This window comes from Rhagoletis pomonella, unplaced genomic scaffold (assembly GCF_013731165.1).
Source record: "Rhagoletis pomonella isolate Grant_MI unplaced genomic scaffold, Rhpom_1.0 Rhpom_scaffold_00003, whole genome shotgun sequence".
NCBI lineage: Eukaryota > Metazoa > Arthropoda > Insecta > Diptera > Tephritidae > Rhagoletis > Rhagoletis pomonella.
In genome coordinates, this window is record NW_023458557.1 from 72,295,137 (window position 1) to 72,308,270 (window position 13,134).

At 34.8% G+C, this 13,134-nt stretch overlaps 2 protein-coding genes across 2 annotated transcripts; both read right to left on the reverse strand.

Annotated features, from left to right (window-relative positions):
- Positions 1–3,230: 3,230 nt before the first annotated feature.
- Positions 3,231–3,868, reverse strand: LOC118736653 (POC1 centriolar protein homolog). The gene is made up of 2 exons (XM_036466700.1): positions 3,646–3,868; positions 3,231–3,584 (listed from the first exon to the last, which is right to left on the reverse strand). The coding sequence occupies exons 1-2, from the start codon at positions 3,681–3,683 to the stop codon at positions 3,320–3,322; spliced, it is 303 nt and encodes a 100-aa protein (XP_036322593.1). The 5' UTR covers positions 3,684–3,868; the 3' UTR covers positions 3,231–3,319.
- Positions 3,869–5,283: 1,415 nt separating this feature from the next.
- On the reverse strand, positions 5,284–8,179 carry LOC118735488. The gene is made up of 3 exons (XM_036465278.1): positions 8,087–8,179; positions 7,347–8,029; positions 5,284–6,137 (listed from the first exon to the last, which is right to left on the reverse strand). The coding sequence occupies exons 2-3, from the start codon at positions 7,649–7,651 to the stop codon at positions 5,294–5,296; spliced, it is 1,149 nt and encodes a 382-aa protein (XP_036321171.1). The 5' UTR covers positions 7,652–8,029; positions 8,087–8,179; the 3' UTR covers positions 5,284–5,293.
- Between the last annotated feature and the right edge of the window lie 4,955 nt (positions 8,180–13,134).

Below are 13,134 nucleotides of genomic sequence, written 5' to 3' on the forward strand. Positions count from 1 at the left end.
GGATCGCTTTCTAGTAAAAAATGATAGCTTCTGTCAACTTCAACATAACCTCCAAATTTTAGTTGTAAATTTTTGCTTATTTTGTATGTAAACACACTCAGCTCACACATGTAAATAACCAAAAATACTTTCAAATTCATTAGAATCCACTTAAACAAGTAATTAAATACTTTTCATTATGAATTAGCAGAGTGCACTTTTCTTTTGTTTACAATTTGGTTGCCAAACACTCTACAGCTGATCGTTTGACACATTTACCAGAATTTACCAGCAAAAAATTCTCGGACTAAAACTGGTAACTTATGACAGAGAGAGAACGGTATTTACTCTCTTTTTTGTCCTCTCAATAGTCAGAGAACCGAGTACGGGATCGATTTCCAGTAAAATCTGACTGCTTCTGACGATTTCTGACTAGTCCGGACTCGTACGGGATCGCAACTTTTTTTTTATTTATTATAGGTTTGCTCCATGGTGGAATAATAACAAGGTGTTGTCAGCAGCGACGTGTTTGTTGTGAATTTAACAAGATTGGCATGCTTATTTTCAGTGCTGCCGATATTAATTTTTATACTACTATTCGTTGGGAAATAGTATCTAAAATCTCCATTTTAGTAATTCGTTTTACCGCGATTTTTAAAGAACTTGGTGTTTTCAGATCAATATTAATATTTAAAATTGCTGGATTTGTATAATTTTTGTCCTCAAAAAGTAGAAAAATAAAAGACGTGGTTATCAATGGAAAAAAACGTATGGAAAGGCGCTTTTTTATATTAAATAACTTTTGCTGCATTGTCATAATATTGAGCCAAATGAACTACTGATACACTAGAATAGAGTGGCTGCATGGTTAAATTAGGAATTCGCTTATATTATCGATATTTATATGTTTTAATATATTTAGAAAATCATTTACAGTCTTATAGGAAATTGCCTTATTTTACGGCTTTTACTTTTTTAAAGTCACAATATATGTCCAAGCTGTGTGGAGCTGCCGATACAAACATATATTCAGGCTTATAAGCCTGTAATTATACATTTTTCTACATTTAATTTAAATAGTATGCACCAACGAATTAAAGGTAGTAAATAATTAGTACCTTTTCTAGTACTTTAAAATGCGTGACCGGAATAGACCTGCCGAAAAAGTGAGGTTAAGTTACTGACAACACACTGGCGCGTATGCATAGTCCAGCAACTAAGTCGAAACTAATAAAGTTGCAACTTAAATTTAAGTACCAACTTTAAATTTACCTCTATTCATAGTCGCATTTCAGACTTCTACTAAGTAGTTTCGACTTAGCTTACGATATAGCAAAACGAGTGTGAAAATGTATCGATTTTTCTTTACGATATTTTGGAAAAATTACATTTTTATTAAATAATATCAAGTTTGATCATCCGTTTATGTAATTTTTATTTTCATTGCATGATTATGCAAAGAATAAGGTATCATTTTCTTGTTAATTGTGTGAAATAGCCAGAACCATTGTGGAAGAATACAAGTGAGATATCTTAGGGTTGACAGATAGTTGACAGGGTGTTCAATATGGCGATGACAGTGTGAACAATATGGCAGCCAATATGGCATACAATACCGAATGGCCCGAGGTAGCCAAACTACGACCCGAATGAAACGCTTCGTGAAAATCCAGGGTTGCGAAGTGGTATTTTGTTGGAAAATATAAAAGCCAGGATTTTGTGCAGCGCCGAATTTTAACAAAAGAGGGTTTTGTGTTCTCAAGATGAACAGAAAAGGGTTGCTGTGCTGTTTCGTTTTAAGCTTATTTTAATCTTAAGGTATCTAATTAAATATTAAAAGGAGACAAAAATTAAAGCAAAAATTTAAAATATATGTACATATCTGAAAATTTTAAATAAAATATATATTTTCACGAGAGACAAATTAAATAAAATGGGTTAACTTTAGGGGAAATATACTTATCAGATTGGGTCAGATAGCGCTTTTACGTTATAAATAAAAATAATTCCTACTTAAATTTTATATAATTTTGGTAACGTATTTCTAAGCTGACCCTGAGATCTGCGAAATAATACATATTTATGTGCATATATTGTGTTGATTATGCTCTAAATCGCTAAATAATTCTTGCAGCAATCAGCACCATTGGAAAGTGAAGTGACAATAGGCTGGTTTTCTTTATACAGCCCGTTTTAAATTCGTATTATTGTTATAATAAATTACAATTATTGTTTGTTTCCATTTCGGTCAACCGCGCAAATTATTTATTAAAAAAATGTCGTTTAAAAATAGCAATTTTGTTTACTTTTGAATAAGACTTTATCGAGTGCGCTATAAAGACAGGGGGATAAATGCTGTAAAGAAATATATGTTGAGTCCAATCGGTTTTTTGCTAATCCGGTTTTTGTGTAGGTATAAACAAGGTATATTAAAAAAATAAATCTCCATGAAAAAATATCGTTATTTTCGTATTTAAAATTAATCGGAATTTTATGGGGGGTTATAAAAACTCGTTTTAATTGAAACTTTGTTTTTTTCGGCTTTATTTGTTATTATTTATTGGCCCAGAGGCAAATATTGAATGAACTAACATATTTTAAATATTTACGGAACTACCATTTGTATGCAACCCTGCCAATCCTATATTCAAGTAGATGTAATTCGAAAAATTTAAACGGATTTCTTCAAATCAACCTGAGCTGCGGACATATTGCGAATTCATTTTTAAACATTAACCACTTCATTATATTAGTATTAAATACTTTCAATTAAGAAACAATTCTTATTAGAAAATAAATATGAATCGTTTTATTTTAAATATTCCAATGTATATTTTTTGTTAATGCAGATAGTGCGGATTTAACGTATTTTATACCCGTTACATGGGGAACATAAATTTAAGGCAGATTGCTATTAACAATTTTTACACAATTTCTTTCAAAACTATAATCTATATGATTGCAAGTTGAATTTTTTACGATCAAAACAGATTCCAATATTAGGTATATTATGCAAATGCGATCCAATTTGATTTGAGTTACTCAGTTTTAGATACATTTATATTTCGGTGTTCGTATGGAATAGTAGTTTATGTCGGGAAGCTGGCTTTAGTATAATCCGGCATTCCCTTTATTATTTACAACATAAGGAATTTTTTGATGACCCTTGACATAAGCTACTATTCCATACGAGTGGGGCACGTGCGAAATGCGGATTTTCCCAGTTGCAGTACTGCAGTAACTCGACACCTTCCTCACCAACAGCTCTGTCCTCTATGAGCTTCTTAATGTAACTGCATATAAAAGATGGAAATTTAAGAAAAATTACTATCACAGCATTTCACTTGTAGCGTTTCACTCTTGTAGTATATTGGCTATCAAGCACCAGAAAATTTCGATCACGCATTCCATATGCCACCGATTGTCGTGGATCAATTAAAATACTGTCATCACAGCTTTTTGGTACTCCAGCAACTGGTGTGTCTATGGCGGAGTTATGTGGAGCTGTTCCATGACTACTCAATTTGGACTCTTTGAGAACTGGCTTGTTTGTTACGAGAGCTATTGGCATCAAATGTATGCAAATTAGATTTCCAAACGAGCAACTGTTGAATACAGAAAAAAATTTATATTATATAATATTTTTAAATACAAAGCAGAAATTACCTGTCGATTCTCGCCCGCGGAAGCAAAATGTCTACCATGTGGAGAGAAAGCGACAGCGCAAACTTAGTAGCCAGTTAGTGTATAATTTTCCCGTCCATTTTGACCTGGTTCCGCTAAAGTGCCCTACTACCGTGTGTAAATTGGCCGACCTTCTAATAAATCAAGCAATCTTATTGTATCGTCATCGCCGCCAGTCACCAAGAAATTTCCACTTGGGTGAAATGCAACATCATTCTCCGGCGACGAATGCACTGTATTAGCTCGCCTTCAGCTTTGTCAAATATCTTAACGCGGTTACAACTTAATGCTAAAGCCACCAGATTGCCGTCTGGATGCCATGCCAGCTGTCGTCCCATACCTCTTCCCCCGGTGAACGTTCGCATACATTCGCCTGAAAATGTATAGCAAATTCTTAACTTGTCGCCGCACGATGAAATGAACTTACCATTAGGGCTGAATTTTGCTGCGCGCACCCATTTTTGTGTATTTTGAATTAGTATTTTGATGGCTGTTCGCCATTTTTCTAGTCTGCAAACGAATAAGCTGACGAAGATGCAAACAAATTCAACCACATTGTTGCATTCTACCGTACTTTTTAAAATTTTTAAAATCTTAAAACATATGTGAAAAACTTTTATAATCTGAATATTTCTAATGTCGAAATCAAAACGAAATTTACTAAATAGCATTTTTAAAAAACAATCATCTAATATTTTTCAAGTTTTTGGGCATATATTTTACCATTTGAACCACAAATACTACTAAGTTGTATAAGACTATTTAATGCAACTCAGGTCAAAAAAGAGCAGTTTAGACCAAAATAAGCAGCTCTAAAAAACAGATGATCGCAGCTGTGGCCCAGGATGACGTCTATTGCTAAGATATCTCACTTGTATTTGTACACAATGGCCAGAACAACCGCAGTGATGTGAAGTCGATGTTTATCGAAAGCATGCTGTGAAACATACAAATAGTAGATATCTAAATGTTAGGCACAAATTTACTTTAAAAGAACTAGCGTGAAACTGACTTATTATTTGAAAATTTATCTAAATTAGGCATAAATGCAGTTGGGCTCCAAATCTCAAATAAAAAAAAAAATATTGGAATCGATAGAGATGATTGAGCTGAGTATAACGGTATACTTCTTTTTTTGGGCAAACAACAACAACAAGAATTATCAAAGGCTAAAGTTCAAAATAAGCAATGAAATCAAGATTTCTCAAAAACGAAACCCTCTACCGACTTAATTTTTACATATTTCGTCTGTTTTCCCTTAATTTGATAAAATACTTCTTCCTAGTTACGACTTAGTTGCAGCTGCAGCCGAAACTAAATTTTAAGTTGGTACTTAGCCAGAAATGTCGAAACTAAGGCGACTATGAATAGCTTTAGTTGTGACTTAGAATAGTTTCGACTTAGTTGAGTACTAAATATGACTATGAATATGCGCCCTTGTTATTATTACACCATGGGTTTGCTCCACTTGTAGAAAAACTCGAGCGAAGTTCAAATTGTGAGCGTATATCAAAGAAACTCTAAAACTTACCTATGGAACTCGTATGTGTAACTCGAAGTGACTTCGAGTAGCTTGTGGAACGAATCTTATATATTTTATTTTAATAATGCAGAAAAAGATACTGAAAATTTATATTCTATTTTTGCACAAAAAGATTTTGTATGCTTCTCTAACCAAACTGGCAGAATTAGTTGGTCTATTGTTGTGCCTGGTACCTGAGATGTTAGGCAACTTTGATATTATTTCTTCATAACATCCATCGAATCCTTCGTTGTCAATGATGGTATTGTGTAAAATACATATGGCTTTTATTATTTTTTCTGCGGTTTCTGGCGAAGTTTCAATCGGCTTACATAAAAGCCGAAATTTAGCGCTTATAACTCCAAAAGCACATTCTACGGTGCGTCTTGCCCACGAAAGCCGCATATTAAAATACTCCTTCTCAGCATCTAAAGCATTCTTACTATATGGTTTCAGTAAATTACGCAGTAAAGGATATGCTTCACCTCCTATAAACACATATGGTACAGTAATCGCTGTGGATGGAAAAGTTGTACCCGGTGGAATGTTCAACCGTCCACTTTCCATTAAATTATAAAGCGAGGAAGCTTTGAAGGTGCCCCCATTGCTTTGTTTTCCATATTCTCCTACATCAATTGTTACGAATTTGTAATTGGCATCAGCTACAGCTTGGAGAACGATTGAATAAGAGTTCTTACAGCCGGAGTGAACGGGGCATTTTACGCGAATATGTTTTCCATCAATACTTCCAAGGCAATTCGGAAAATTCCATTTTAAGTAAAATTCATTCGCGATTTCTCTGAAAGTACTCTCAGTAGGATCTTTCATGTGAATTGGCTGAAGAATTTCCCAAATTGCGGTAATGGTTTCGACGACAATTTTTGAAACAGTACTTGGACCCATTCGAAAAGAGAAACCAAGAGATTTGTAGGATGATCCTGTAGTCAAAAATCTGGAAAATAACAAATAGTTATCAATATAATGCTATTCTGATTTGTATTTCTTTGTAGGAGACTTGGTATAGAACAAGTTGAAACCCCTTAGGGATATAAAAGCAAAAGATTTCCAAAGATAAATCGGGAGCTGGAGCGTCTACAACCGCAAACTCCAATTGGGCCCACTTTGAAAGCCTTTCCTTTTTAAGACCGCAGTTTCAGCCAAGAAAAACGACAGACAAGTTGGCTGTTCCCACGAAATCTCTTTGGGGAATTTGTATGCTGTTACAACAACAGACAAGCTGGCCGCTACAACAACAACAACAGACAACTTGGTGGAGGAAAGCGAATTCATTGGCGCCGATGAAAGCTATTTAGAACAAATAATTTCACAAAACGTTTCGCTGCAGGACTCGGCCGAATTTTTAGAAATTATAGAGGAGCCCTGCACCTCCAATGCGGCAAAAAGAAAAACTCCAATGTGGATAATGTTGGCGTAACATTAATAGAGTTGGAAAAAGAAAAAATTGATATAATTAAGAAAAAAGAGGACCCAGAAGATGAGGATCTACATTTCTTTAAAAGCTCAATGCCTCATTTTAAATTGCTTTCTCCGCAACAAAAAATGGTTTTGCGGCTTAAAATAACGGAGGTGGTGTATAAGTTTATATACACCGCAGGCGGTAACGCAAATTAATGATATTTTTTTTCAAACCCTTAATTTTTAAGTCATTAATTGATCAATTTACACGGTTCAACAAAATTTGGGTGACTTTGATCTTTGAAACGGGACCGACCTAATTTTGTAATTTTTTTAACGCTGATTTCAAATCAGTTTACAAAATTTTTCTACCACGTGAAGTTTGTATTTTATAAACTCATTTGAAAATCACATTAAAAAATCTATGAGATTGAATCGGTCCTGCTTTCGGGATCGGACACGTTTAAATTTTGTTGAACCGTGTTATTTTTTACTGAGCGAAATTCGTTTTTTGTTTTAGTTTAAATGAAATGTAATTTTTTTATTTTTAACCGATTTAAATGTGAATATTTTTTTAATTAAATGAAATGTGCTCTTATGTTTTTGTAAGAGATATAAAACATATTTTATATTATCTTGAACTGTTAGAAAACTGAATGTGATATTATATAAAAAGGATTTAGTGTGCCTTAAAACTGGAATATGTAGCTGCTCTTAATTTTAATAAATATAAATGTAACTTTACCTTATTGTAATTGCCAGTCTTTCATCTACATTGATTGGGCATTTGTTGAAATTGGTCCAGTTTGTTATAAGCTTGTTTTTAATTTTATCCAAAACGTAGTCGAAAGTATCAATTTTCATTCGGAAATATTTTTGAAATTTTACGGAGTCGCGACGCAATTCTTTATAGAGATGGTTCAATTCACACTTCTGTTTTCTGATTTTATTTATAGAATGCACGCTGCAGCTTCTAAATCCTTTCCTTTTATTCATTTTCATTAAGTAAAAAATCTTCAATGACGAATTTTCATTTAATAAAAAATCCATTTTTTAGCAGAGAAAACACACTTTATTTCGTAAACGTTAAACTTTGAATGAAATTTGCGCGTTTGACGCTTTGCTCGATGCTCCACTATGTTTCGAGCGAATCGTTGCTCGAATGACGCTTTGCTCGCCGCTTCACTATGTGCTTACCCTAATGTAGGCAGTTGCAATAGAAGCAACGTTCCATAGTCACATGAAAACTCACCGAAAAATGTATGTAGCACAATATCTGCTGGTGGCGGCGTTGAAGTTGGTGGGTGGATAGGCTAGTGATGGTGTCGATGTGGTGAAGATGTTCCTTGGTAGCAGAGTTGAAGAAAAATTCTATTTTCGGAATGAAAATTTTGGTGTTTTTTGTATGGCAATGGAAATCGTAAATCTCTAAATGTAAAGTTATCAATTAAAACATACAAATATCTGAATGATTGTAATACATACCCTGTTGATGTGATACACAGCAAATATTTCGGCAATATAAAAGAAAAAAATTACATTATAAACATTGTAAACAATGGAAATTGTTAAAACGTCCTCTTACCTCCAAATGTTTTTGCAAAACTGTCGCTTAGGGATGGGCGAGTCCGAGATGTTTTGGTCGACTATCTCGATTGTTCTCAATGTTTTTTTTGTGATTTAAGGCCCTGTCTCCACAGGAAACACTGATGTCGTGATAACTGGAGTACACCTTTCTGCGTAGGCGGCCTTCGGCCGCGCTTAGTGATTATAACCCTCAGGCAGTAGAACTCTTCTTTCTGTGTTGCCAAAGAAGGGGGGCTGAACACCTTTTGCAGAGAACACCTTTCTGCGTAGGCGGCCTTCGGCCGCACTTAGGGATTATAACCTTCAGCCAGTAGAATTCTCCTTTCTGTGTTGCCAAAGAAGGGGGGCTGAACACCTTTTGCAGAGAACACTTTTCTGCGTAGGCGGCCTTCGGCCGCACTTAGGGACTATAACCCTCAGGCAGTAGAATTCTCCTCTCTGTTTTGCGAAAAAAAGGAGCTGAACAGCTTTTGCAGAGAACACCTTTTTAGATTTTTAATGCTTACTGGGTTATATTCTATCTTCTTTTGTCTCTCATTCTTTTGCATATTTTGGAGTTTGACAGCTGAACTCCGCCATTTAATTTGCATATGCAACCAAAGCCAGATGCGTGATTTTGAAGGTGTTTTTATTTAATGAATCGTGATTAATTGGTTAATATTAAAGTCGTAAAGCAAGTTATAACTAATCCAGTAAAGTGTAAAGTGAAGGGGAATACAAAAATGTATTGGTGAAGTGGCTGCTTTAAGGAGAATAAGAGTGATAAATTTACGTTAATTTCTGAATTTTATAAAAAAGGGCATATTTCAAACCCAATTTGTAAATAAATTAGTGACCAAAATTTACAAAAGTGAGTGTTAAAATAATGCGTAGAGCCTTGACTACAAGTGTGTGGAATTTTTTTTGGATCGGGCCACTCCTTTGGACGGAATAGCCCGAAATAGTTGTGAGCGCTACTAAATCCCACCCATGGTTTTAAACACCGAAATTGAGGGAATGTTGTCTGGTGGCGTCATGCGGCAAATGCTTATTTCAAGACATCAAAGTGCCCACACACAAAAACTTGCCATCATATTGCTGGTCAAAATGACAGTTTTTAGGACATCGGTGTTTGCCTGTGGAGTTCTGCGGTAAAGCTTAGTATCCAGCTCTTAAGAAAAGCAAAAACTCCATATAAAATGACGTACAAGAAATGGCTAAGAAATTTTCTTGAGTCAAATTTCCTTAAGGCAGTACGCAGTTCTTCAGAAATTTACTACGCTTTCTACTACGGTTTTCTAAAGTTTTTTGACATTTTTTATACCTCACAGCCTGTTGCCTCACTCTTTCCTCAAGAAATAATGGAACGGGCATATATTTCTGTTGCAAACCTGGGTTGCCTTGTGGTCTTTTTTCACAAAAAACTTTAGAAAACCGTAGTAGAAAGCGTACTAAATTTCTGAAGAACTGCGTACTGCCTTAAGGAAATTTGACTCAAGAAAATTTCTTAGCCATTTCTTGTACGTCATTTTATATGGAGTTTTTGCTTTTCTTAAGAGCTGGATACTAAGCTTAAGCATGAACGAAAGACACAAGATCACGCGGGAAGGAAAGAACGAAAAAAGTTATTTTCTAGCTGCCGAAATCTCGACGCCATCTTTGTTGTAAGAAGTAAACAACGAAGAGAACGGAGAAAACCGCGAAATTGTGGAACGCATGAAAAATCATTTTTATTATGCAAATTCTTCTATAAATCATGCCGTTGTGATAAATTATTCTATATCTTATGTGTACACACGCTGTCACAAGCGAAAATGAAGAAAATTGCAGTAAAAAGCCACGACCAAATTGTAAACAACGAAGAAATGTAAACAAACGGCTAATGTCAAAATCGCTCAACTTTTTTCCTAAAGGTATTGGCCCAATGCAGGCTTGCTTTGCTTGCCTCGCTTTGAGAACTGTCAAAAGTTATTTGGAATATACTAAAACGTATGAATGCTAGCCAAATGGCAGCTTTGCTTCACTTGCTTTAAGCGCCTCAAAGTTTCAAATAGGCAAATGTTTTATTTGAAAGCGCTTTGTAGGCTTTTGACAAAAAGGTATGTTCCCGTTCTAAATGAATTCAAACTGCTGTGCCCTTTTATAAACAAAAATTTGCTTACGTAATTAAAAAAAAAATATATATAATATAAGCTATTCAAAGTTTAATAAAAGTGATTATATGTTTCCATATTTACCTTTAACATATCGCTGACTAAAAAGTTGCTAAGTCCATTTTTACAAATTTTACAGGAACTTTGAATACAACATTTTGCGTGTTTAAAGCAAAGCAAAACTCCATACGAATCATAAGGATTCGATCTTTATTAAAAGATTTCGTATTATTTTGGCCTTATAGGATTTTCGGGGCCTCTTCTGGACTTAGAAAATTTGCCTTCCATTGAATATAAATGAGAAAAAATAAAACAAGTACCTTAATCCTTAATTTCGCTTGCTTCCTATATAACGAGATTTCACAAATAGTGGGCTTAGCAACTTTTCACACAAAGCTAGCGATATTTATGATGTCAAACTACTGGTCAGTCGTCTCTTGAAAAATTGGATTTTTTTGTTTTTTAATAAATGTACCTATAGCTATATACGTATAATTATTATAATTCCTATGAAATGCAAAAATTAATTCGCATCAATTTATAAATAAATCTGAAAAGATTGCTTGTATTTTTTTTTAGTTTTCTGGAGTTTTGAGGGAAAATTATTCTTAGTGTAAGGGAACAGACCTTAATTTTTTAACTACACAGCTTGTAGCTTTGACAGCGTTCCAAGCCGCCATTTGGCCAAACGAGTTTTTGAAGTAAATCAAAGCAAATTAAAGTAAAGTAAGGCGTGCAAAGCAAGCCTGCATTGGGCCAGCGCCTTAAATGCGATTCTAACGGGCTAGTCTCCTGCCCGCGTGATCTTGTCTTTTTGGTTCATGTGCGGTAAGGTTAAGCTGATGCCACTTAAAACTTTTGCTTCGCTTTACGTGACAGATTCGCTTTGATAGATAAGATGAATTGTATGACAATGCACAAAGCATGCCACATAGATCGTTTAAGCTACAGCGCGAAGCGAAGAGATGGCCAACTCCCATCTTTTTGCGCGCTTTGATAATCAGCCGGTTTAATATTTATTTTATAAAACTTAATTACATTGCTGATAATTTTAAAGCAAAATATATAAAATGCACTGCTATTTTGACGAGTAAAAAAGCAGCACAAAATTTGCTGGCAGAGTTATAAATGTCACGCAAAGCCACAAAGTTTTATCTGGCATCAGCTTTACTCTTGCGCCGACGTCACGGTTGAGGAGATTTATTGGCCGATTCCGCCACCACCGATTATTTGAAAGAGTTTCTTAGTGCTCATTTACACACGGCGATTTTTGTTGCCGCAACTCGACGTTTGTAGGAGAGAGCGTGACGAGGAAAGGAGAGGGGCACCGATTTGCTCGTGCTCGGGCAACACGCTTTGTGCTCTCGTTCGCCTGTGTAAATTGAACCGCTGTTCACAGCTGACAACAACAATTGCATACACACAAATCGCCGTGTGTAAATGAAACGAGCAACACCAAAAGGGAATGTCAAAAATCGCGTCGACAAAATTTTCCGTGTATAAACACAGTCTTATGGGTTGATATCGATGATTAGTACTTATGTGTTTTGATGTAGGAAATTATCTCGTATGCAATTTATTTACTGGATAATATCTGTCTCGCTATGTTGAGTGCGATTGTTTTTAATCTTATGTCGTTTTATATTAACATGTTTTTATAATAGTATTTGTGTATGTTTAAGGAATTTAGATAATATAATGTATGTTTTTGAATCTTCAATTTTCTCTAATTCTTCGAAAGAGGCATGTGCTATTAATTTTGGATGATGCGCTCTAATGTTGTCATATTTATTACATTTGAGTATGATGGCTGCGTTTCTTTATACATTCCGGATAATCCCATTTCACAGCCGGAATAAACAGAATACGTTTGAAATATACGTTACCATATCATCAGGAACGTTCTAAAGAATAAGTAAACAAAAACGTTTATTCCAAACGTTCAGAATGAATAAAGAAATTCAGCCGATGTGTTCTGGAGTTTCGTCTATAATGTAAGTTTCACATAGAGGACCGTCTACCACCTTAAATTTTGCTAACGTATGTTTGCAGAATGCGTGTCCCGATAATATTATGTTTATTTGTTTCGCTTCTATATTTGGGATTAATTTGTGAAACCATGGTCTTTTTAATAATTTAGGTAATATAGTGTAATATTTTTTCCCTTTGCCATTACTAATTTCAAAATATTTTCCTTGCCATTCAGAGGATATTCGTCTTCCAACTTCTTTTATGGCATCTTTTATATTCCATTCGATAGTTATCTCTTCACCGGTGATATTAGCAAGTTTTGCAGCTCTGTCCACAACGCAGTTTTGATGAATTCCACTGTGACTTAGGATATAGTGTATTTCCAATGTAATGATATTACTTGTGTTTATTTTATTTATTACATTTAATATTAAGCTATTGTTCGTATTGTGGCGAATACTGCGGCAACGCAAAGCCAACAACGAGAAATAGGCAGAATGTTCGAGGAATGACGTAGAATGTTCCACAAAGAGAAACGTCAAGTTGGATAACACTGCGAACAGCGAGAGAAAGAGAATGAGCGATGAACTGCAGAACGTTCTAGAGTTGCCATAAGTGCGAGCGTAGGTATATAAGGGCACCGCCACAGCGAAGTGAGTTAGTTACAAGTCAGCAAGCTACAAGTAAAGTGAGCAGACAAGTGAGTTGCGAATAAGCAAGCTATAAGTTTAATTGTGTTAACAAGTGGTAAAGCGTTGTTATTGCTTTAACAAGTATTGTAAAGTGTTTTTACTGTATTAGCGAGTATTATAAATTGTTTGTTGTACAATAAAGTTAATTGTA

Bases quoted from the DNA above. Each gene is read 5' to 3' on its own strand.
- LOC118736653 (XM_036466700.1), bottom strand. From the start codon at position 3,683: ATGGTAGACATTTTGCTTCCGCGGGCGAGAATCGACAG. The intron at 3,585-3,645 runs GTAATTTCTGCT...TGTATTCAACAG, and splicing joins CCGCGGGCGAGAATCGACAG to TTGCTCGTTTGGAAATCTAA.
- LOC118735488 (XM_036465278.1), bottom strand. From the start codon at position 7,651: ATGGATTTTTTATTAAATGAAAATTCGTCATTGAAGATTTTTTACTTA. The intron at 6,138-7,346 runs GTAAAGTTACAT...GTTATTTTCCAG, and splicing joins AGACTGGCAATTACAATAAG to ATTTTTGACTACAGGATCAT.